Below are 27,213 nucleotides of genomic sequence, written 5' to 3'. Positions count from 1 at the left end.
TCCAAAAGGATGAAATCTTCCAAAGGATTGGAAAAGGATAGAGGTGAGGTTAAACACTGTATTTTAAACATATATTTATGTGAGGAAAGGTAAGATAAGCAGAGTGAAGAGCATTTGAGTAAAGATAAATGGACTCAGAAAGAGAAGCTTTATTGTTGTTAGTGTATACCACCTCACCTAGATAGATCAAAAGAGGAAAAGATAGTTTAGGAAACATCAAATTTCTAGCAAGAAGACATGAAATTGAAGTGATAAAGTACTTCATTTAAACAAATATTTGCTGGAATAGACTCTACCCAAATCAGAATACCTAATAATTTCTTAATTTAATGATAATTTTATATTTCAAACAATGGACAATTTGAATCTCACCAGTGAGGGAAAAAAAGGTAGTAACATGTAGTGGACAGAGCCTTAACTCTCAGTGCTCCCAGACAATTCTCTAAGACTACATTAAATAGTTGCTCATCTACATGTGTGGAATAGAGAGATAAGGTGAAGAACTTACAGGAATGTATGAATTCTTTTTCTGCATTTTATTTTCATTATTTCTGTGCTTCCTCTATGACCTGTATAATATGTGCAGGCCCATATTTACTTGAGCCTGGGCCAGCTATAAACACATTTACTTAATCTGAGCTGATAACATTTATCAGTATTTGATATTTATCTATATTTAGTCTATTAGCTTGACCACTATCTGCTTGATTAAGCCTGAAGGTCTGATTTTCTGTTTCCTAGAAATCAGGAGATTTCGGGAAAATGGAAATCTTCCTCCAATTGTAATGCCAAAGGTCACTTTTAATGGGGTGACCAGTTCCTCCATTTGTCCTATTTCTTAATTCTGCCTTAAAGTTATGACCGTCCCCTCTTAATGGTTGAGATAAAGATGTTATAGACATTCCTTAATGTCATTAGAATATCAGTAACCTCCATCTATGAGGTTATCCCCACCTAGGTCTCTGCATTATGTCATTGTTCTTGTTATTCCATAAAAGGCTTGCTAGACTCTTTGAGATGATAGTCTTGTCTATCCCTGGGATCCATTGGTCCCAGTATTTCTCTCCATTTAATAAATTATTGAATTGGTCTCTAATCTCTGTCTTGCTCAGTTTCTTTTGGCATTACACAATCTCTCCAAATAGCAACAATCAATTAGATGCCTCTCCCTCCCCTTCTCAATACTCTCTTACTTATGATGTAATCTTATATAAAAACTATGTATCTTTACTACTTCTTTAGCTCTACTACTTGTATAGTAGCTCTACTACACAAGTAGCTCTACTACACAAGCTTTCTCTTTCTTATCTTGTAATGGGACAGCTCATCCTCCAGGGTTTCAATAAACAACTTTTCTGCTTTCTCCTGAGTGATCTGAGTAGTCATTTTGGGTAAGGGTCTTCTAGATCCCACGCACACATTAACTGAAAGAAGTGTGCATGCCAGATTTTACCTATACTGATGAAATCACAGGGCCAGACTAGACCAAACAAGGAAGAACTCATTGCTAGGGGGTAGTGACTACTCCATCTTAGAACAAAGTAAAGAAAGACCTATCAAATCTGATGCAGATCATAGATTTTTTTTTTTTTAATTTTAAAGATTTCCTAAAAGGATCCCCAAACCTAAAATTCTACAAAGGAAGTCATCTGAAGAGATCTGATAAAAATCTCAAAAATGAAAATCTGAAGATACAAAGAGAAATAATAATGAGGAGGAACAAAGAGAAGGAGGTTTGTTTAAAGAGATGAATGTGAGTATACAGGGAAACTCATAATTCAAGTTAGATTTTTTGAGATGTACAGAAGACAGAAGGACAGGAAACAGTATTAATCCAAGTGAGTTAAATTAGTGTCAAGTAGAATATTTTCTGCAGTACAAAAACATTTAAAGTATTAAAATTGGCAAGGAAAGTTAGCATCATTAACTTTTGATTATATTGGGGGGAAATAAAAATAAAACTAAGGCTGCATAGCAGGTATCAGAGATGGAATGAAAATGGATGAAGAGAAGGAAGAGCTATTCAACCCTTATTTTATTTCTTTTTTTCTCCCAGAGAGCATGATATTTAAGATGGAAAAGACAGGAAGGAAAAGAATTGAAAATAAGAATTGAAAATCAGAATAATTAGAAAGATACCAAAAGAGCACCTAGGTGTCCTTGATGAATTCAAGTGCCTAGCCCTGAAGGAACACATTCTAGAGTTCTGAAAAAATTAAAAGGAATGACTGCTTAACTATTAATAATAATCTTTGAAAGATCATGGAGAATTGTCATATCACAGCATGACAGGACAAATATTTTGCTTTTCTATTCTTTTATGCAAAGCAATTGGGACTTAGTGAGCTGCTCAAGAACATACAGCTGATAAATGTCAAGTATCTGAGGCTAGATTTGAACTTAATCCCTGACTAGGGTCTTTCTTTAGATCTTGTACTGTAGTATCTGGAAGACCCCTGTTCTGCCCTAAATCTTACTGGTTTCTCAACACTCTTTGTTCATCCTGAGGCGTAAATTTGCTCCATTTGTGAAGGAAATCAGGAGAGCTTAAAATTTACCAACCAACTCTGTCATCTTCCCAGAATCCTCCCCCTGACCTTTCTTTTCAGATTAATTTCATATCACTTCTTAAACATTCTCCTTTCCACTCAAGCTAACATACCTGATGTTCCCTGTGCACAATGTTCCATCTTCTGCCTCTGCACTTTTACCTAGGCTTTCTGCATGCTTTTTCTGTTTTCTTTGCCTCTGCTTCTTGAAACCTGTAGCTCCTTTCATTACTCAAGAAAAATGCCACTTTCTTTAAGGAGTTTTACATGATAAATCTTAGTTATTAGTGCCTGCTACTATGCAAAATGTATTTATATCTACTTGTATATATGTTGTATTGGCTCACCTGAGGATGCAGTCTTTCTTTCCAGCCTTTTCCTATGATGTAAACTCCTTGGGGGCACAGAATCTTTCATTCTTGTCACTGTCTTCATAGTTTCAATCTCTGTGCCAGGCACACTGTAAAAGCTTAATAAATCCTTGATAACATGTTGAAAGCACTGCCCTGTTGTGTGCTTTCTAGAGCCCCCAAGTTGGGGGGGGGAGAGATTGTGTAAATATACCATCTGGATTAGCTCTCTGGAGGATCTTGGGGCCAGCCCGAGTCCTTGGTCTTAGTGGAAGAGTGATGAAACAGGAGACCCATGAGGATGGTCAAAGATGGAGTCCGTTTATTCCACATTCTCTCAGACTTACATACCCTCATACCCTTATGTAACCAAAGTGATGCTGCACATGCGCTAACTATATACTGCATGTGGGACCATATAAATAACTTGCCATTGTATGTAGATCTCTCCCACCTGGTACCACTCTGCTTCAACTACAACACAGGTTGTCACCACCCTCTGACTCCTCAGGAAGGCTGAGAGCCCTTAGGGGAAATGGAGAGGTGAACCAGACATTGTTAACAGGTTCCCTCGGGGCTGAAGGGTCTTATACCTCACCCAGAGTTCCCCCACTATCTGTGGCCCTCTACACTGCCCTATTCTGGGGATGCAACATCAAAAAGAAAAAAAAAAATTTCTCTCTTTGAGAAGCTTACTTGCTAATGGAGGACACCATACATATATATATATATATATATATATGTGTGTGTGTGTGTGTGTGTGTGTGTGTGTGTGTGTGTGTATGTGTGTGTTTGTGTGTGTACACATATATATTTATAAATAATTATATATACACATATATAAATATTTGATGAAGGAAGTTATACTAAAAATTAAGAGACACAGAGTTGCTTCCCTAACTTGCACATAAACTAAACCGTGAATGGAAGCTAAAAATTTCCCCTAAGACATACTTTAAACATTTTCTTGTTCATTCATAGTGATAAACACTAGAGTATGTCACAAATAATTCCAGAGTTGCTATATGGAACTACCCTAGCATATGGTGAGAAGTTTAAATTGTTGGTTATCTTCTTGCCTTCCTGCTCAAAATCTATTTCTGAATATAATCTTATCACATCAGAGTAAGTTTTAGCCAGGTAACAACATCAGGAAAGGATTTATTATACATAAGTAAATCTTCCAGAGAGCAAAAACTTATCCTTTATTATATCAATTTAATTTTTTTTAATTATTCCATATTATCTGCTCCATTAAAGTGTTCTTCTTTAAAATGTCTGTGAATTAATGAGATTATTCAAACCAGCTCCAATTGTTCAGTAATGAAGAAAATCAACTATACCTGAGAGAAAACTATAGGAAATGAGTGTGGACCACAACATAGCATTTCCACTCTTCTGTTATTGTTTGCTTGCATTTTTGTTTTCCTTCTCAGGTTTTTTAAACTTTCTTTCTAGATATGATTTTTCTTGTGCAGCAAGATAACTGTATAAATATATATACATATATTGTATTTAATATATACTTTAACATATTTAAGTTGTATTGGACTACCTGCCATCTGGGGGAAGAGGTGGAGGGAAGGAGGGGAAAAAGTTGGAACAGAAGGTTTAGCAAGGCATATTACCCAATTACCCAAGCATATTTTTTCATAAATAAAAAACTATAATAAAGAAAAGAAAGAAAAAAGAAAAAGAAAAAAAAGTCTCTTAATTTCTCCTGAACCATGACATTTACTTATACCTTAGAATGAATGTTCTTTAAATGTCTAAGCCAATGTCATTAAATTTAAACATAGTATTTGGTTAAAACAATAACTACTCTCCTTCCCTTTTTTATATGATGTTTCAGTGTGTTTACTATGCTAAATCCAGAAGAATATGTGACTAGAAATGTTTCTTATTGTGTCTTAGGTAACTGGAAAAGAGAAGCCTCAATATAAAAAAGAATTGTGAATTTATTAAGCAATAGTTTTAAGTATGAGACCTGTTTAAGAGTTGATATATAACATATTTGTGTGTCTTAAACTTTTTGCCATATTAATCATATTAAAAAGGACTAATATTAAATGGATAATAATGTTGGAATGATATTTCCTCAAAGAGAAAACTACAAATTTTGCCAAAATATCCCCAGTAATAAAAAAAAACAAAACAGTATATTAGGTATAAAAAAGATTCCTCTAAATTCTAAATAGTTTAGTTCCTTGAAGGAAATAATAAAAAACAAAGGGACTTTCAAAAGGTTAAGGGATGTCAAGAAAAATGGGGTGAGGGGAAGAACATAATTATTTAAATAAAAGAAGAAAAAAGGAATTAGAAGGAAAGTCAAGCAAAGTATAAAGAACAGAACAGAGGAGAGGAAATCTATCATGACCGATGACAAGAAATGAAAGCCAAAAAGACAGCTAATCAAAATCAAAAACAGTATTTATGGCCAAACACCACTGTCAGGTCATTATCTACAAATACTATTAAAATGTGTATTCTGTGAAAAGTCTAGTACACAAGTGCCATTCAAATGTCAAAGTAAAATACTTTGCATTATTTGACTATACAAACTACCTCTCAACAGGCTAACTCAAAATATTTTAATTTGAAAGGATTTTCATTCTTCCTATTAAAAGAGAAAGGAAAAAAATGAAGTGAAACAAATTTCCCAGCAGAAGATATTTTTGAAGAAAAGGTCATTCGGAAAAGGTCTGTCTCAATCAGGCTGGAGGGGGAGAGGGAGAAGGAGATCAGGCCAGGTACAGTGCAATGCAAGGAGATCCAAGGTAAAGAGTCTTCCCTGTGCTCAGTGAATCTACTGGCTTTTAGTCAAAATATAGCAGTATTTTCTACTCTATCCTGGTTCAGAAGCCTGTGAGTCAGCAAGCTAGTTGTTGTAAGATCTCCATCAAAAATACAAAGGGCAAATAGTGAACCCCTGAATCCCAACATAACAAGCAGGACTTAGCTATGCCCACCCAACATGAGAAGGAAGCTGCCAGAAGCTGCTGTCACCTGTACAGGAAGCTTGGGACAATTTCCTCTTTTTCCTAAGAGCAGCCTCAATGAAATAAGGGATTTTCCATTATTTTAAAAAGGAACAAAAAAGTAAAAGGAACTCTGACCATAGATAGCATTTATGGGGACAGGGAAGAACAGACCTCAAACCCTGAGGACACTAAAGGCAAAATATCTCCCTATGAAGCCTCAAAGGATAATATATTTTGGTCTCCATCTCACAAGGAAGGCAAAATATCTCCCGATGAAGCCTCAAAGGATAATATATTTTGGTCTCCATCTCACAGGGCTCTCTTGGAAGAATTCAAAAAGGATCTTGGAGTTAGGAGAAAATGGGGAAAGGAAATGAGAACCCTGGAAAAGGAAATATAGAAATTGTCTGAAGAAAATCACTCCTTAAAAAATAGTTTTGGAAAAACGGAAAAAGAAAACAACTCCTTGAAAAACAAAATTTGTGAAATAAAAAAAAAAAAAAAAAATCCAATGAACAAAACAACTTATTTAAAAGTTCAATTGGCCAAATTCAAAGGGAGATTTTAAAAAACTAACTGAAGAAAATAATGTACCAAAAATTAGAATTCAACAAATACAAGTGAATGACTCAATGAGACATCAAGAATCAAAAAAATCAAAAAAAAAAAAAAAAAAAAAAAAAAAAAAAGAAAAATGAGAAGAAAATGTAAAATATGTCATCAGAAAAACAACTGACCTGGAAAATAGATCCAGGAGAGAAAATCTAAGAAATGGACTCCTTGAAAACCATGATTAAAAAAAAAATAAAAGAGCTTAGACACCATCTTTTAAGAAGTCATCAAGGACTACCCTGACATGTTCAAACTAAAGGGTAAAATAGCCATTGAATGAATCCACTGATCAACCCATGAAAAAGACCCTAAAATTAAGACTTCAAGGAATATTGCAGTTAAATTCCAGAATTATCAGATCAAGGAGAAAATGTAAGAGCCAGAAAGAAACAATTCAAATATAGAGGGGCCACAATCAGGATTATCCAGGACTTATCAGCTTCCATTTTAAAGGGATGAAGGATCTGAAATATGATTTTCCAAAGAGCAAAGGAGTTTGGATTGCAGCCAATAATCAACTATCCAGCAAAACTAAGCATTATCTTTCAGCAGGGAAAAGATAGACATTCAATGAAATAAGGGATTTTCCATTATTTTAGATAAAAAAGACCATAGTTGAACAGAAAATCTGATCTTAAAATACAGAACTCAACAAAAGCATAAGAGGTAAAAAAGGGAGGAAAAAACTATGCTTTTGAAATGTTAAAATGATTGCATCCTTATATGGAAAGATATATTTAACTCTTGAGAACTGTTTCTTTGTTAGGGGTAAACTTGGAGGGTGTAGATATAATTTGACTTTACTGTAATAATACAAAAAAAAGAAACTAGGGATGGAAAAAGGATTGTACTGGGATAAAAGGGAAGGAGAAATAAAATGAGGTAAATTTCATCACATGAAGATCAAAAAAAAGACTTGTTACAGTTAAGGGAAAGGAGGGAGGGGAATGAGCATTGTGTAAGCCTTAATCTCATTGTACTTGGCTCAAAGAAAGAATATCAGGCATTGAGTTTAATATGTAAACTTGTCTCATCTTACAGGGAAGTAGGATGAGAAAGGAGAAAGAAAGGGGGAGGGAATATAAGAGAGAATGTAAGTGGTAGAGAAAAGGGATAAGAAAGGGGAGGAGCTGTAAAAGGGGAAGGCAGATTGAAAGAGGTAGTGGTCAAAAGCAAAACACTAGTGAGGAGGGAAAGGGGGAAAGGAAAGGGAAAAGTATAATTTAGGAAAAATAAGATGGAGGAAAATACAAAGTAAGTAACTTTAACTGTGAAATGTGAATGGGATGAACTCTGCCATGAAAGTGAACCAGATAGCAGACTGAAATAAAAGCCAGAATCCTACAATATGAGATTTGCAAGAAACACATGTAAAGCAGAGTGATAAATATAGAGTAAAAGTAAAAGGTTGGAGCAAAATCTATTATGCTAATCTAATCCTTTTTTTTTTTTTTTTTAATTATAGCCTTTTATTTACAAGATATATGCATGGGTAATTTTTTAGCATTGACAACTGCAAAACCTTTTGTTCCAATTTTTCTCCTCCTTTCCCCATTTCCTTCCCCCAGATGGCAGGTAGACCAATACATGTTAAATATGTTAAAGTATATGTTAAATACAATATATTTATACATGTCCATACAGTTATTTTGTTGCACAAGAAGAATCGGACTTTGAAATAATGTTCAATTAACCTGTGAAGGAAATCAAAAATGCAGGCAGACAAAAATAGAGGGATTGGGAATTCTATGTAGTGGTTCACACTCATTTCTTAGAGTTCTTTCACTGGGTGTAGCTGGTTCAGTTCATTACTGCTCTATTGGAACTGATTTGGTTCATCTCATTGAAGAGGGTCGCGTCCATCAGAATTGATCGTCATATAGTATTGTTGTTGAAGTATATAATGATCTCCTGGTCCTGCTCGTTTCACTTACCATTAGTCAATGTAAGTCTCTCCAGGCCTTTCTAAAATCATTCTGCTGGTCATTTCTTACAGAACAATAATAGGGAATTAACCTTAACTATAACTGAGATTGTCATCTAACATCTGCTGGAGGGTCTCCAAGGAGGGGGTGCCTGCCATATGTCAAGACAGGTTATTTCACTTTTGGACAGTGAGCAGGTTTTCTTGTTTTCAAATTTGGTTTTACAAGTCTTTGCTTAAATAATCTAATCCTAAAGAACGAGTAGGTGAAACACCAATCATAGAAACAATCTATAATTTCATCCAAGAGAATGACAATAATAACATAGCAAAATTTATAGGATTCACTCAAAGCAATGCTTAGGGGAAATTTTATATTTCTAGACACTTACTTGAATAAAACAAAGAAAGAAAAAGATCAATTAATTGGGCTTGCAACTAAAAAAGTTGAAAAAAAAGAACAAATTTAAAACCCCCAATTAAATACAAAATTTGAAATTCTGAAAATAAGAGAGGAGTTTAATAAAATTAAAAGAAAACTAATAAACAAATTGTGGGAAAAAAACAACAAAATAAATTTTTAATTAATTTGATTAGAACAAAGAAAGAAGAAAATCAAATTACCAATATCAAAAATTAAAAGGTGCACTTTCCACCAATGAAAAGGAAATTAAAACAATAATTAGGAGCTATTTTGCTCAACTGTATATATGCCAATAAATCTGATATCAGTGAAATGGATGAATACTTATTCATCCTGAAAATTCATCATTGAAATACCATTCACCATTCATCATGAAAATAAATATGGCCCAGATTAACAGAGAAGGAAATAAATTAAGTAGTCCCATTTTAGAAAAAGAAATTGAATAAGCTATTAATCAACTCCCTAAAACAAATCGTCCGGGGCCATATGGATTTACGTGTGAATTTTATGAAATATTTAAAGAACAATTAATTCCAAAACTATGTATAGTACTATATCTGTGTCATAAAAGAAGTTTGGTAGGACTCCTTTATTTTTCTAAACAGTTTGCATAGTTTTGGAATTAATTGAGGTAAGCTCAAAACAGAGAAAGAAAACTATAGATCAATTTCCCTAATGAATATTGATGCAAAAATCTTAAATAAAATATTAGCAAAGTGATTACAGCAAGTTATCATTAGGATATTATACATGATTAAGTAGGATTTATATCAAGAATACAGGGCTGGTTCAATATTAGGAAAACTATTAGCATAATTGACTATATCAACAACCAAGCTAACAGAAATCATATGATTATTTCAATAGATACAGAAAAAGCATTTGACAAAATCCAACACTCATTTCTATTAAAAACACAAGAGAATATAGGAGTAAATGAAGTTTCCTTAAAATGATCAGTAGCATCTATTTAATACCAGCAGCAAGCATCATATGTAATGAGGATAAAATAGAACCATCCCCAGTAAGCTCAAGGTAAAACAAAGTTGCCCACTATCACCATTACTATTTAATAATGTATTAGAAATATTAGCACTAGCAATAAGAGAAGAACAAGAAAATAGAATAAGAGTAGGTAATGAGGAAACCAAATTATCACTCTTTCCAGATGATATGATGGTATACTTAGAGAATCCTAGAGAATTAACTAAAAAGCTACTACAAACAATTTGCAGCTTTAGCAAAGTTGCAGGATAGAAAATAAATCCACAGAAATCATCATTTCCATGTTACTTACAAAGTTCAGCAGCAAGCGATAAGAAGAGGAAAAAACTGTAGATAATATAAAATATTTGGTATAGAGAACTCCCAGGAAGCTGGAAACTTCAGTAACTGGGATGTTCCCCTCCTCCTAAGATTAATCAAGAGTGCATTTTAGCTTGAAATCATGAGAAAACAAAGTCCTGGCACAATTACTGGGGCACTGTGAACTTTAAGTAAGATTAAATTCCTAGAAACAAACAACATGTTTCAGAGAGATCACAGAAGACAGAAACTAGAGTTGGTTACAGAACAATGTTTTTCATAGTAACATATTATTTTAAGATATATAAGCAACATGATTTCTCTCAATAAATGGGTCTTTTGAATTATGAGCAACCCCATCAACTTCAATTGCCACTAGCCCATTTGTGTTGTGCAGGCCACAACAAATGGCTCCAATGTGGGCTCCTGATCCAATCAAGCACTGATCATATCAAGAAGCCTACAAGGGAAGCAGAGACCTGATGAGGAACCAGTAGGTCTTCTAGTGGTTGATAGCCCCTGAGTAGCTGAAGAACAAAAGTCAAGGTAAGTGGAAGGGTCCAGCAGGGCTGCTCCCTGGCATGGTTAATTTTTCATTTTTTGGAGCAAATGGAGCCATAAAACAATGGGAAGGCAAATAGTTAAAGGACTGAAGAATGAAGGGAAAGATCTTAAACTTTTACAGTTAATCATGTTAAAAAGGGGAGTAAGGGCTAAGAAAAAAATGCTTTTTTTTTTTTTTTTTTTTTACACAATGCTTCTAACAATGCAACCTGGTTCCTCAATGGGCCCCTAAATCACTATCAATGAATAGGAAGCGCTTGGAGAAATTTTATATAATATGCAGAGAGAAAGACCCTTCTGATAACCTCTTTTTGTATAACATTATAAAACTTTGTTTATCAAAAACAAGAGTTTTTGAAAATCATTCTTGATAAACAAAAAGAGGGGGAGAAGTCCCCCAAAAACAAATTTGTAAAGCACTATAACCATTAATTATCTCACATTGAATAACATATACTACACCCCAGCTGCTTTATTTTTTTCTTCACGATATCATTTTTTCCTGAAACAAAGAGGAACAGAAAAGATTAAGGGGCCAGCTCTGACACCCAGCGTTCTTGTCACAGTATGTGACGTGGAAGGATGTCAACAGGACATGGAGGGGCCCTGCTAAGGTAATAATCTGAGGTTTTTGCATTTCCACAGATGAAGACATGTGGATCCTGTAAAGATGTAGCTGTGCTGTCCAAATTGATCCAGATAATGAAGATAAAAGACAAGAAGATTCCCAGAGGCCAATTACGCTGCAAGGGGAATCAAGCACCATGACTCCTGCAATGGCCCTAGTGCTGGCACAACATAAATTGAGAGAAGGAAAAACCCAAAACCTTCTAGGGCATTAGACAAAGCCCACCTTGGATGAAAGTAGTTGGATGGGGACAATATATTCCTGAAATTCTATTGTTTATTAATGGATCTCAATATTTAATAAAGGAATTTGGTACTAATAATCATGGAGAGGAGTCAAATAGCTCAATTATTAAGTTTAATTTTACTGGACTTACTAAAGATCCTCCCCTTGTGTTACTACAAATGCTAGCTTTGACAGCTTTAGTCTGATACAACCTATGCATTTTCGTTATAGATATGATCCTTTTCATAGACCTTTAACTAGTAAGAATATTGCAACCCTTCAATCTTGTAAAAAAAATAATGCTTTAAGTCCATAGTACCACAAACCATACGTTTCCTCAATCTAACAACCATTGTTATTGGTATATTGGGAGAGAATTGTGAAACAACTCTCAATTAGTGAATTCATATATCACTTTGTTCAGATTGGGACTTATGGGACTCTGAAGAAGCTGATCCTCCTTTTCTGGAATACAGAACAGAGCAAAGACTTTGTCACACAATTTGGAATCAGACTTATATGCCCTGGCCTAATGACTCTCGTAATTGCCATAGGCATGGAGGATATCCCAAACTGAATTGGTGGGGAAATAATCAAAAGGGGAATGATCAGGTTTGGAAAATCACATTACCATTTGTTCCTATAGAGAGATATTTTCAGAATAGAAATAAGAATGTATCATATAATGCTACTGTGCAGACATGTCTGGGGATTGATTACACTTTCATGTAAGAAGAAATTGGCCAAGTGACAATAAAAAAGGTAGGGGCTCATAATGTTATTTGCAGGGAATGCAAGGTTTCTGAATGCATAAGAAATAAGGTTAATATCAGTGCTGTGTTTTTTATCATGAAGCCTTCATTTAATATGTTACCTATACAGAATGATAATTGGTCTCACACTTAAGCAAACCATTCTTGGAGAACATTGAAATTTACTCAGCAAAAGTAGAAAGAAAAGATGTATTTCATGTGTTGTTTTTGGTCTAATTGCATTAATTTCTATTTTAGCTTCCAATGCCTCAATTGCTATGTCTGTAACCACTGTTCAAAATCAAGTAGTTCAAGCTAATTATTTGTATGAACTTACTGTAAACATCTCTAAAGAGTTTCCTATACAGAATAAAATTAATAAGGAGTTTTATGAAACTAAAAATCAAGTAAGGGATGATGTCTTTGAAATAGGACAAGAAGTGGAAATATTGAGGATTAAATAAAGATTAGTTTGTGACTACAGATTCACTAGTTTCTGTATGGTTAATAAGCAATACAATGAATCAGAGTGGGAATGGGATAAAATTAGAAATTACCTTAATAGATTATGGGGAAATTCATGTGTTACAATGGATATTGAAGATCTTCAAAAAATTGCTGATATGTTAGATAAAGAATCACATGAAAATCTAGAACCTGACCAGACCACCCAAACAATTGCTGATTATTATCAAGAGCACAAGGAATATTCAGTGCCATTGGACATGAAATTATACTCATAGCATTTGCTGTAATTTTGCTTATATATTTCTGTGTCTGTGGACCTACTCTGATAAGCTATTTTCTGACCATAATTAAAAGGATTGCAGAGAATGTCCACAGGCAAGATCTCAGACTTTAAGATTTGAGAGAACCTCAATAAACAAAAAAGGGGAAGATATAGAGAACTCCCAGGAAACTAGAAACTTCAGTTAACTGGGATGTTTCCCTCCTCCTAAGATTAATGCATTTAAGCTTGAAATCATGAGAAAACAAAAGATCCTAGCACAATTACTGGGGCACTGTGAATTTTAAATAAGACTGAGTCCTTATGAACTAACAACATGCTTCAGAGAGTTAAACCACGATTGATTACAGAACAATGTTTTTCATAGTAACATATTGTTTTAAGATATATAAGCAACATAATCTCTCTCATTAAATGGCTCTGTTGAATTATCAGCAACCCCGGCTCCTTATTTTCAACTTAGCCCATTTGGGTTGTGCTGGTCACAACAATTTGGAAGTTGACTTGCCAAGACAAAGTCAGGAACTATGAACACAATTACAAAAGACTTTCCACACAAATAAAGTCAGATCTAATAAATTAGAAGGATATCAAGTGTTCATGGGTAAATTGAGCTAATATAATAAAAATGACAATTCTACTTAAATTAATCTACTAATTCAGTGCCATACCAATCAAATTCCCAAGAAATTATTTTACAGAGCTAGAAAAAATAATAACAAAGTTCATCTAGAAGAACAAAAGTTCAAGAATTTCAAAAGAATTAATGAAAAAAACTGCAAAGGAAGGTGGCCTAGCTGTACCAGACATAATACTATATAATAAAGCAGTAATCATCAAAAGCATTTGGTACTAGCTAAGAAATAGAGTAGTTGATCAGTGGAATAGGTCAGGTTCATAAGACATATAATAATCTAGTGTTTGAAAAACCCAAAGACCCCAGCTTCTGGGATAAGAACTCATTATGTGACAAAAAGTGCTAAGAAAATTGGAAATTAATATGGCAGAAACTAGGCATTGATCCACACCTAATAACCTAAACCAAGATAAGAATGAAATGTGTTCTTAATTTAGACATAAAGAGTGATACTGTAAGCAAATTGGAAAAACAAAGAATAGTCTACCTCTCAGATCTGTGAAGAAGGAAGGAATTTATGGCCAAAGAAAAACTAGAGTACATTCTGGATTGCAAAATAATTAATTTGGATTATATTAAGCTAAAAAGATTTTGTACAAACAAAACCAATGCTGACAAGACTAGAAGTAAAGCAGAAAACCAAGGAAAAAATTATATCCAAGGGTCCTGATAAAGCCCTCATTGCTAAAATATATAAAGAATGGAATCAAATTTATAAGAATATAAGCTGCTCTCCAATTGATAGACAAAGGATATGAACAGACAATTTTCAGTTGAAGAAATTAAAACCATTAAAAATGATCTGCATCATTACTGATAAAAGAAATGCAAATTAAGACAATTCTGAGGTACCACTACACACTTCTCTGGCTAAGATGACAGAAAAAGATAATGATGAATGTTGGAGGGGATGTGGGAAAACTGAAACACTAATAACATTACTGGTGGAGTAGTGGACTAATCAAACCATTCTGGAGAGCAATATGGAACTATGCCCAAAGGGCTATCAAATTGTGCATATTTTTTGACCTATATCCCAGAAAGAGCATAAAAAAGGGAAAAGGACTCCCATATACAAAAATGTTTGTAATAGCCCTTTTTTTAGTGGCAAGAAAATGGAAACTGAGTGGATATGCATCAGTTGGAGAATGGCTGAATAAGTTACAGTTTATGAATATTATGGGATATTATTTTTCTATAAGAAACAATCAAAGGATAATTTCAGAAAGGTCTGGAGAGACTTACATGAACTGATACTAAGTGAAATGAGTAGAACCAAGAGAACATTGTACACAGCAACAAGATTATACAATAATCAATTCTGATGGATATGGCTCTTTTCAACAGTGAAGTGATTCCAATGGTCTTGCAAGGGAGAGAGCCATCTGCATCCAGAGAAAGGTTTGTGGGGACTGAATGTGGATCACAACATAGTATTTCACTTTTTGTTGTTGTTTGCTTTAATTTTTTTTTCTAATTTTTTTTTTCTTTTTGATATGATTTTTCTTGTGCAGCATGTATAGAAGAATTACACGTGTTTAACATATACAGTATTACTTGCCATTTAGAGAAGGGAGTAGGGAAAAGGAGAGAGAAAAAAAATTGGAACACAAGGTTTTACAAGGATGAATGTTGAAAAGTATGTATATGTTTTGAAATTAAAATGCTTTAAAATAAAAAAAGAAAAGCAGGAGACACTTGGGGAAAGGCAGGAAAAGGTTTTTAAAAGAGAAAAAGAAAGGAAGATAAAAAGAGGAATGCTCACAGGATATGCTGATAATCTATTGATCTTTTGGACATATTTATGTCTTTGTCTTTTAAAGTAATCTTTTTTTTTTTTCAAAATCCACATGAAGAACCAATGCTCAGTAGTTAATATCTTTAGAAAGATAATTAATTTTCATATATAGTACTTGCTGATGATTAAAAGATATAGGAGGCTGGGCTGAATTTGTAATGAAATTCAAAATGCTTTTTTTGTGCTGCTAAAAGAGTAAACAAGTTCAATCTACTATGGTTCCTAAGTGTTTTTAGCCTAATTTTTGCCATTAAAGAAAATTCTATAATCATATTTTCAATCTGTTTCTTTTAACCTTAGTGTTTGAAAATAATTATATTCAGTCTAAAATTTTTTGACAGAAATATACTTAGAGATATTTAAAATTTTGACTGAAATGCAACATTTATATAGCTCATGAAATACTTTTATTTTTATTAGACAAATTTTGAAGAAATGGAAGAAATAAGTTATTTAAATCTAGATTAGTATATTTCCCCAAGAAAGTACAAACCAAATGCTTCTATTCCATAATAGATTTTTCTTTTTCTATCTTAGTAGTAACTTGACTAATCTTTTCAAATATATTTTTCTCTTCCTCTCTCTCATCCTTTAAAAAGCTGATGAAAGATATCTAAGATGACCAATTTTCCCTTAGAATTTAGTTTGATCATATGATCATATTGAGTCATTACTGCAATGATTTTGAGAAGTGCTCTATTTTTCTATGATGAAACAAACAAAACAAAATCCATAGTCACTAAACAAGCTCAGCTGAAATTGCAGGGCAATTCCTCTTTTTTCTAAACATGGCTTCTGATAGAACATTTGTATCAAAAAGGAAAAAAAATTGTGTAAACTGTGAGATAGAATCTGTTATTTTATAACAGTACAGGGTTATCTGTAAAATACCAAGGGAGAATCATAACTGGCAATGCTGAAAACTCACGATAAAAATGGTGGCAGGGCTAAAAAAGATTCAGCTTTTGTAATGGATTGTTTGAAGGATAGAAAGTGATGATGCTGAGCCACTTTATAAAACACAAGGGTGTTCTTGAGCCATGCTCAAGGTAATAATGGAATGGTTACATATACCTCTGTCAACAAAGGGAGTAGATTTTAATGACATTTCTTTGTAAGAAACTTTATCACATGAGATAAAATGCAGGAGAGAATTAGATGGATTCTACAATATATATTTCCTCTTCAACACACATAAGAACTGAATATTCATTTTCATTTTCACTGCCAAGAGAAGCAGACTCCATAGCTTTCCTAATTGGAAGGGGCACATTTACCTTTTTCTAAACAACTTCCTTAGCACTAATGCTGAGATTACATAGTGTCAACAGCCTAGATTTTTTTCATTTTCAACTGATCAGGTCATATAAATATGGAGACTACAGTTTATTCTTCAGCTATACTTAAGACTTGTCACTGACAGGTTTTCACCTCCAATATCTACTTAAAGGTGAGTAGAGAGAACTCATCTCACTGCTTTCAAGCACCCAGACTATATATGTTAAACGTACATTGTATTCCATTTTTATCTACTGTCCACAAATAATAACAAATAATAGCTTTATGTCAAGTTATTGGAGCTGTCTAAGTCCCTAAGACAAGGAAAGTGAATCAATCCAGTGTCCTAAAATGTAAGCAAATAAAAGCATCCTATGATGACTTAAAGCAATGAGACTAAACAGGTACTGTCAAAATATTGTTAGTTATCAAAAAGATATTCAAAAGAATGACAATGAAAAAAATGAAGAATGAGAAAAGGAAATAGTTTTATCCCACCATCTCATTTTTACATTAGTTACTAATAATACTATGGGCTAAAGAGATGATTCTTTAAGCTCTAGCTATTTTATTCTCCATTTGATAAAGGGTCAAAGTATATGAACAGTCAATTTTCAGATGAAGAAATTAAAACCATTTCTAATCATGTGAAAAGGTGCTCTAAATCACTATTGATCAGAGAAATGCAAATTAAGATAACTTTGAGGTACCACTACATACCTCTCAGATTGGCTAAGAGGAAAAGATAATGACAAATGTTGAAGGGAATGTTGAGAAAACTGGGACACTAATACATTGTTGGTGGAATTGTGAACTGATTCAACCATTCTGAAGAGCAATTTGGAATTATGCCCAAAGGGCTATCAAGCTGTGCAAACCCTGTGATCCAACAGTGTTTCTAATGGACTTATATCCCAAAGAGATCTTAAAGGAAGTAAAGGGACCCACATGTGCAAGAGTGTTTATGGCAGCCCTTTTTGTAGTGGCAAAAAACTGGAAACTGAGTGAATGCCCCTCAATTGGAGATTGGCTGATTAAGTTATGGTCTAAGAATGTCATGGAATATTATTGTTCTATAATAAATGACTAACAGGATGATTTCAGAAAGGCCTGGAGAGACTTACAATGCTAAGTGAAATGAGCAGAACCAGAACATCACTGTACATGGCAACAGCAAGATTATATGATGATCAATTCTGAGGGACATGACTTTTGTCAACAATGAGATGATCCAGGCCAGTTCCAATTGTCTTGTGATGAAAAAAGCCATCTGCACCCAGAGAGAGGACAGTGGGAACTGATGTGCAACACAATATAGTATTTTCATTCTTTTTCTTGTTGTTTACTTGCATTTTTTTTTCCTTTTTGATCTTATTTTTCTTATGCTGCATGATATTTGTGGAAATATGTATAGAGGAATTATCATATATTGGTTCAATTGCTGTCAAGGGGAGAGGGTGGGGGAAGGGAGGAAAAAATTAGAAAACAAGATTTTGTAAGAGTGAATATTGAAAATTATCCATGTATATATTTTGAAAATAAAAAGCTTTAATTAAAAAAAAAATCTGTTCTGCAAAGTGGTTTGTATAATTTAACCTTAATAGACAACCTGATCATTTTGATTCCTTTTTGAGAAAATGCAGGTATAAAGACATTAAGTTTACTTATATATTGACTTCCCTCTTTCCCCCCACCTCCCCAGAAAAAAAAAAAAAAGTATACAAATTCTGCATCCTATTGCACATTTTTCTGATTCAGAAGTTGTCTTCCCAGGGCTTCTATTAACTATTGATATCATTTGTAAATTTTTTAAAAAACAAATTTTTAAAACAATCCAGTTAGGAAACAATTATATAAGGATAATGGGAAACACTGAAGATGATGCACACAGAGATACACACTCCACCACTACCACCACCACCAAAAAAAAAAAAAAAAAGGCAGTAAATTAATTTTTGAGACTATACATCTTCCACTGAGATGAGACAGAACAACATAATAGCAATATTTCATAGAAAAAGGTAACTGATATGAGGTCTACAAATACTGGAATGGGAGAACTAGAAGAAAATTAATGAATAGGAAGGCATCAAAAGACCCAAGAAAAAATTGAAATAAAATATAGTACAAAAAAAGAGTAAGAAATAATGGTGAAAACACACATGTACAGAGACTTTTCTCAATAAGAAAATAAAAGTTGTTCATCTTCAGAGGAAGATACTGAAATTAAAAAAAAAAAAAACTTTCCTACCCCAAAAAGTAATGTCAAATGTCCATCTGCTTAAAAAGAATTCATAGAAGTTCAAAAATACTTAAAAAATCAAATGGGAGAGACTAAAGAAAAACAAAGGAGAAGGAGGAAAAATAGGAGGAGAAGGAGGAAGAAAAAAAAGGAGGAAGAGGAGGAGGAGGAAAAAAATAAAAAGGAGAAAGAAGAAGAATCCAAGAAAAACAACATTATGTAAAGAAAACCAACTAACTAGAAAAGGAGATCCAGAAACTTAAGGAAGAAAAATGAATCCTTGAAAACTAGAATTGGACAATGGCAAACCAGTGATGTTAAAAGAGACCAAGAAATAATAAAGCAAAATATAAAGAATGAAAAAATAGGAGAGAATATAAGACATCTCATAAGAAAAACTACAGAACAAATCAATAAAATATAAAAATAATTGGACTTTCTGAAAGCTACAACCAAAAAAAAAAAAAGAATATTTATATAACAATACAAGAAATAATTAAAGAAAACTGTCCCAAAGTGGAAGGAGAGGAAAGTAGAAATTAAAAAAAAAAAAATACACCAATCACCAACTGAAAAATATTCTATATGGGGAAATCAGATTCTACTATAACATCATAGCTAAATTCTGAAACAACCAGATTAAGGATAAAAATATTATAAGTGAAAAGAAAAAAAATCAAATATAATGACTCCACAATTAGAATTACACAAGACATAACAGTGACTACATTAAAAGACCACAGATCTTAAAACATTATAAATTGAACAACAAACGAAATAGAGTTAATCCTGAAAATACGACACACAGAAAAATTAAGCATTATCTTGAATGGATTAAAAAAAAAAAAAAAACACTCGATGAATCATCAGACTTCCAGGATTTTGTAGCATAAAGATCTGAACTTAATAAAAAATTTGAAATATTCGATTCCAGACAAATATCAGGTAAACATCTAAGAGTAATTTCAAGGGACTCAATAAAGACAAAAGTGATTATGCTTTATACATGAAAATGTAAACCATTATTATTAATATGTAGTTCATTGGAAAGAAAGACTAGAATAGAGCTGAATATAATGTGATTCAAAAAGCAAAACCACGAAGGAAAAGGTAAAAAGAGTAATCAGATTTTATGAAGAGCAAGAAGTGACACAGAGAACTTAGATAGGGAAGGAGGGTTAGTAGTTCTAAAACCCTATTCACATGGGAAATGGATTAAAGAGAGAAATAGAAGGATAGATAGATAGATATAGATATACACACACAAGTATAAAAGTCTTCTAAATGTATTAAGAAATAAGAAGGGGAGGGAATAGGATAATGGATTGTATAAAAGGATGGGTAGATTAATAGTAATGAGATAAAGTGTGTAGATTAACAGGAATAGAACAGAGAGAGAAGGAAAGGATAAAAGGAAAAGGAGGGTAAGATTAAGAAAGGAATCTGGGGAAGAGTAGGGGGAAAGGGGAATTTAAGTCATAGCAAGAAAAAGTAGGAGGCAGAAGTAAAGTAGAGGAATTAGCAGGGACAGAAAACAAGATAAACAGAAATATAATAATAATGATCAGAAGTAAAATTTATTAGAAAAAAAACACAGGGAGAATAATCATTGATCTCAGAATTAAAGTTAAAATAGAGTCAATCAAAAGAGAAAAAATAGGAAAACTACACTATTTGCCAGTCATATTAATTATTATAGTTTTATTAGCAACATGAACAACATTAGATTAACAACATTAATAACAACTAGACAGTGTAAGATTAGAATATTTCTGTGTTATAGTAAATGATGAGTTGGTAAATTTAAAAATTATAGAAAGACCTGGATTTAAAAAGAATGAAATAGAATACTATTTTAAAAACTTTCAAGTTGTAATAAGACTTTTGGAAAATCCTGTACATCAATAAAAATAATAACAAATTGCAATAAAACAAAAAAGAAAAGAGAAGCTGCAGAATACAATAGAGAATGATATTAACATATTATGAATATATTGCTTTTTTATTGACTTTTCTCTTTAATAATTTTTAAAAGACATTTCTTTTAGGAAATTCAAAAAGTATGGCCAACAATATTGACTGATAATTAGCTAGAAAAATATTTTTAAAAAATGAGTTTTTCAGAAACTATTCCTATTACAGCATATCAAGAACTGTCAATTATACTGAATTTCCTAAGAATCAATTAACTTACTGGTGGTGATAATCACTAATTGCATTTAACATTTTTTTTTAAATGAAAAAAGGATATTTGAGGAAAAGGTAGGGACCATTATTTTTTTCTTAGTATTCACAAACATTTTTACTAAAATTACTTCATGAGCCCCAAATGTAAACTCACACACTATAATATTGTTTTATAGCCCACTGACAGTCCTATTTTTTTACCTATAGCTGTCTTTCGTAAAGGAGAAACATAGATTAAAGCAAAGTAACCAAAAAACATCAGGTTCATCTCTAATCAAATCAAAGCATGTGAGATGGAATACTTAAGAAGTTTTCTAATAATTATTTATCAAAATGATAAAGTACACTTTAGTACACTGAAAAGAAAAACTATATTCAAGTTTCAAATATAATTAAAAATTTGAATGTCATGATTAAAATCATATGTAAAGCTAATTATTCCTAATATTTAATCGTATTATTTTAAGCATTAAAGAATATTTCTCCAGGAAACATAAAAATATTGATACAATAGAGAATAATGATTCCTTTCCTGCCTTTTCTTTCATTAAGCATATACAAGCGTAGAATACAAAATAAAATTCCAGAATGACTTCAGTGTATAAGCACTGAATAAATATCGTTTCTCAACTTGTACTTGATAGAATGCTTAACTTCTATAAGATTATTATTGTTAAAGTTTATGTCAGTTCCAGGCATGAGGCTTCACTTAACTTAATGTAGTTTTAGATGTCTAATTTTCCTAAATGGGTAGTGAACTCTACAGTTATGGTCTACTGGATATTCCATGAACCTCAAAAATACTGAATATTCACAACAAATTATCTCCTCTTTTGTAGGCAAAAAAATAAAGGCAAGTCTAAAATGGGACACATATTTTCTTTTCAAGGACATAATATTGGCCTCTTCTGCTATTTTACACAAAGTAAATTTTATGTTTTTCCTGTCAATCCACACCCTGAAATTCCAAAAGCAAAAGCCCAAAACCTAGATCCTAAATAAATTGCACTCGCATTCAAGTTCCTCCTCTTTATTAGAACTAATTACAAGGGTCGAAGGTGATTATAACTAGAGCACTTTGGCAACTTGTACATATTTATGAGAAAACTTAAACCCATGCTGAGTCATCTATGATTCAAAAAATATTTAATTGATTCACTTATAATAGAGTTATGTGCTTCAATATTTCAAAAGAACTATGATTCTATCAGAGTAGTTACCCCCTACATAAGCATAGATCTCACCACTTTTCCAGACTCTGGTTGGTCATCCCGCTAGGGATATGCCTCTCTGAAATTAATTTCAGGTATAGGTCTGAGGTCCAATACAATTTGTTATTGTGCCTGTACCTGAAAGCTTTTTGGCTTCACAGGCCCCACCAAAGTCTGGATTGGCCTTTGAAAACCTATCATCAATACCACCAAAAAGATAAAGAACTGTGATATTAATGGACATTTAATGCACGCTTTACAAAATACGAATTCCTGACTTACTATACTTTTCAAACTTGGGGGGGAAAAGGTACCTCTAACACTGACTATATTATTTTTATCAGTGTCTATAGTAGGGATGTGTGCTTGCTCTAGAAAGTTTTGCCACCAATTTCATTGTGAACACCTTGACAGTAGCTTCATATTGAAATTAATTCTAAGGATTTAAAATGATAGGAATATTGGGAACTCTTAAGATAATCTGAACTTTTTTCAGATTTCATAAATATGTAGGTATATGTATTTTTTCCCTCTTTATTGATAAGCAGAAATGATGACAGTGATTGAGCATTGATTCTTGATATACTGAATGACAAGGTAACTGATATAAAGGCCTATAATCCTGAAGTCTAACCATCATGCTTTTCAGCATTCCTATTTATATTTATTCTGCCAGTCTACTGGCTCTGGCCTCACATTACATAAACATATTCAGATCCCATTAACAAGCAAACAAAACAAAGCAACAACTTCATTTGCCTTTACTAAGCCTAAGCTACTGTCATATTTGTCCTCCTTTTCAGAGTCAAGCTCCTGGTGTGTGTGTGTGTGGGGGGGGGGGGGCGGGGAGAAAAAGAAAGAAAAAAAATAAATAAATGAATATTCATCTCATTTTTTTTCCTCTAGCTCACATATGACTGTTCCACTCTAGATTTAAACCCTTTGGTCCTTATAAATCAACTGAAATTAAATTTTCTAATAGTATCAATAATTATGTATTTGCTAAACTAGATGGCCTTTTCTTAGTCCTTATTCTTTTTAACTTCTCAAAGTGATTCTGGAGTCTGGATGGACACTTCTCTCGTTTTTCATGACATTGCTTAGGTTTGATTTTCATGCTTATCTGGCTACTCCTCCTTGACCATTACTAAAGCACCATTCTTGTCCTACTTCTAAATGAAGACATTACTTACTTCAAGCTCTGTCCTGGGGTCTCTTCTGTTCCATCTTTACACTGCTCTCTCCTTAACCTCATTTACCCTACATGGCATAATGGAGAGCAGCTGAAGGAAAGAAAATCTCAATGGTACTTGAAATCAGGATGATTTGGGTGTTGGCATGTGAGTGGAAGAAAATGGTGAGCATGACATATTTATATTTTTGACATCCAAAAATTGCTGAAAAGAAATAAAGTTAAATCCAGTGGGTAGGGTAGGGCACAAAGGATTTATGAGGAAAATATATTAAAGTAATAAAGAGAAAGATTAGATAGTTGGGCTAGTGGGTACACATGTAGTGATAACATAAATAAATATTTATAAATATTAAAATCTTATAGGGTCAAATATTGAAGTTGTTAGTGCTTTGGTTACTATACATTATTAAGTATACCAAAAAGGGGTTTTATTATAGACAAATTTACCCTAACTCATATTTTCCAATTCTTTTTCCTTTGTTTCAGGATTATGAAGATCTGTAATTATGATTCAAAGGCATTTTAAGAAACATATAGCTAAAATCAAATCAGGAAGAATTAATTCTTAAATAAAGATTTAAAAAGATAAAGTTAAAAAGGGTAAAGTAAAATAAAGATTTAAAAAGATAAGTATTTAAAAAGTGGCATTAGAATGTATGGTAGCATCAATAGCTTTCACTAAACAAGATTAAATGGAGCTATTAGAACTATTACCAAGCTGAAGATCACCTGCTATTGTGGAATGCCATGCCAATCACAAAAAAAAAAAAAAATTTAAATCATCTTCATCTTCAAATCAATTACCAAGTTATGAATAGGACATGTTACATTTAACCTTTCATTAGTCTTCCTCATCTGACATTTCTCATTCCTTCCTGTCCCCTTTGGCCAGCAGAAATTCACAAAGCCTTTGATATATCTATGAACACTCAACTTTGCCTTCTGCTAGGTCATTCATTACTTCAAATAGAAAGATTCTTTTAGTTCACATTATCTAAATTACCAGTCTTCCTCAAGATCCCCCAGAAAATTTTATCAAATTATATCTTTTTCAGGAAATATTCTCATTGGGAAAAAAAAAAAAAAAACAAACACCACAACAACCAGCTATCAACATTTCAAAGACTCACCAAGATCCTCTTTTCCTACAAGTCCATGTGGTACAGTCAATAAAATTTATATTTATTAGGTGCTTACTATATATATACATGTATATATATACATGTATATATATAGTATTACCAGTAATATGTATATTATCAGAAATCTTAAGCATTATAATGCTTTGCTTAGTATCGTATTATCCAGATAAATCTATATTAGAAACATCTGACAACAAACATTATTCAATGTAACATGTTTACATGTTTATGTTATATTTTGATGTATGTTTTTCTCTTTCCATTACTTAAGGAAAGTTCTTCAAATACCAAGGTTTAGTCTTTTTTTCAACATATGTTCATACATAGGATCAAGGTCTGGCATGGCCCTTAAAATCAACTAGCTCCATTTTACAAAGAAGCAAATTGAGTCCAAGGGAAGTAATTTACCTAAGGTCCTACAAGGCAGTAAGTGAGAATGCTACAAAGGTCACCTTAATAATGATTCTGTAAGGTTAAAAAGCATTTTCACAACCAGAAATTTATGAGATAATTAACAGAATTTTCTATCTTTTTACAGCTGAAGAAAGTAATGTCTTCTCACCCCAAATCAATGTTTTATCAATTGCACCAAGGGCACCTAACACAAAGCACACATGTTGCTACAAATACCCTTCCTCAACTGCCTCTCATTCCCCTTTTTGAATTCCTTCCCAGGAAAGTGAAAGATCACAGATGCAGTGCTACAAGAGATACCAGAAGCAATAAAGTTCAATTCTAAATGAAAAAGAAAAATTGAATTCCAGAGAGATCACGACTCAACAATCTCCGACTCCCAATCTAGGACTCTTTCCAAGCTACCCTAACGATTCTACAGGAAAATGTGAACCTTTGGGGAGAGACTTAGCCTTAACTCTGGAGGATCGGCTAGGCTTATCTGAGCAACAAACCCTAACATTGGTGTCCTAACCCCTTCCTCCTAGCCCTAAAATGTTAAAAAAAAAAAAAAAAAAAAATTAAGACATTTTAAATGAACCCTTTTTTTCATGTCCTCTAAGAAAACCCACTCCCCCACTCCCAAAGCCTTTTTGGCTATTTGATCTCCTCTCCAGTTTATCAAAACCTTAAGCTTCCTTATAAATCCTATCTTCCCCCAAACCCATTCTAAAACATATAGAAATCTCCGTCCTCCAGTCGCTAGACAATCTCTTTTCCCAGAAGCCTTCATTCTCCCTTTTTTTTCAGGGAACATCTCCTTTTCCCTCCAAAAGGAGTTCAGCAGAGGGGATTACACGCTCCCTCCCGAGAGAGGAGAATATGGGGGGGCTCATCCGATACGAGCTCTCAAAAGGCGCATGCGCCCCGACTCCGCGCTCAGAGGAGAAGCGTGAGAGCCGCAAGTAGAGCGCATTGCGGGTTTGGGGAAAGCGACCTACAGGAGGGAGGGGGAATTCTCTAGTGTAGGGCGGAGATTTTAGAGGGCCGCGAAGGCGGCCCCGCCTTCTTAGCGCCTGGAGAGCAGCAGCAGCTTGGGTAGAAGAGAAGGCGGGGGGCGGGAGTGAGGGTGGGGGTGGGGGATGACTTACAATTTCAGCATCCACTCCCCCTCCAGCACTAGGGTCCAGTTAGAGGAGGTCATGGCTCGTACTCGGCTCGACTCCTCCTGCCCTGCCGCCGCTGTCGAAGGGGGCCCAACCATCGCCATCGTCACGGCCACTGCAGCGGCCAAGAAGCTTGGGGCTCCAGGTCTCCGGGCTTCCTTGGCGCTTGGGCCCGCCATGTTGAAAGGCAGGAGGGAAGACAAGCTTTGAAAGTCAGGAAGTGAAGCGGAGGCTGGCTCTGCGGCGGGGAGGGGGGCGGGCTCGGGTTTTTTTTTTCCCTCCCCCCGCTCACCACCTCAGGCCCCCACCTTTTTCTCCGTTTCTTTTTTAAGGTGGTCTGGAGAGATTCCCTGATTCCTCAGCCTCTTAACCTGAGTGGAGGCTCCACCCAGGTTGGGTCTTTGGGCAGATGAAACCTGAAGGAAAGTCAGGAAAGCCCCTGCCATCCCCCTCTGTCTAGCCCCTAGTCTCCATCCTCTCATCCTTGAGGTCTTTCCTCGCCTTTTCCTTTTTCACTTGCTTTTGGGTTTGGGGGTGGTTGCCGTGGCAACGAGCACCCTTTCCTCCCCTCCTTTTCATGGTTGCCACAGCCGAAAATAAACCGATGAGCCAACGTGCTTTTATTAAAAGGGAAGCTTCTAAGGTGGCACCGCAGAGCAGGAATGATGTCGGGGTTTTTTTGTTTGTTTGTTTCAGCCCTTGGGAGAGAAAGGGAAAAGACATTCAATTTAAAAATTGCTCCCTGCCAACCTTAGAGACAGAACTGGCAAGCAAAAACAGCTACCTGTGGTAGATTTTCATGTTGCTTTAAGAGAATTTTTTGGCATTAGTTGCTAGAGGGAAAATGAACATAGCTTATTATTTAATATTTTTAAAGTCTGGCTAACATGATTCAGAAG

At 33.9% G+C, this 27,213-nt stretch overlaps 1 protein-coding gene across 1 annotated transcript in view; it reads right to left on the bottom strand.

Annotated features, from left to right (window-relative positions):
- Window positions 1-26,910, bottom strand: part of TMX4 (thioredoxin related transmembrane protein 4) — a 111,331-nt gene extending 84,421 nt beyond the window's left edge. Inside the window, exon 1 of the mRNA XM_031951121.1 lies at window positions 26,300-26,910. Coding sequence (XP_031806981.1) covers window positions 26,300-26,493 — 194 coding nt within the window. The 5' untranslated portion in view covers window positions 26,494-26,910. The remainder of the gene's footprint in view (window positions 1-26,299) is intronic.
- Window positions 26,911-27,213: the final 303 nt, after the last annotated feature.

Source organism: Sarcophilus harrisii, chromosome 2, assembly GCF_902635505.1.
Source record: "Sarcophilus harrisii chromosome 2, mSarHar1.11, whole genome shotgun sequence".
Lineage (NCBI taxonomy): Eukaryota > Metazoa > Chordata > Mammalia > Dasyuromorphia > Dasyuridae > Sarcophilus > Sarcophilus harrisii.
Note: the sequence above shows the minus strand (reverse complement) of the source record. Positions and strands in the feature narration are given on the sequence as shown.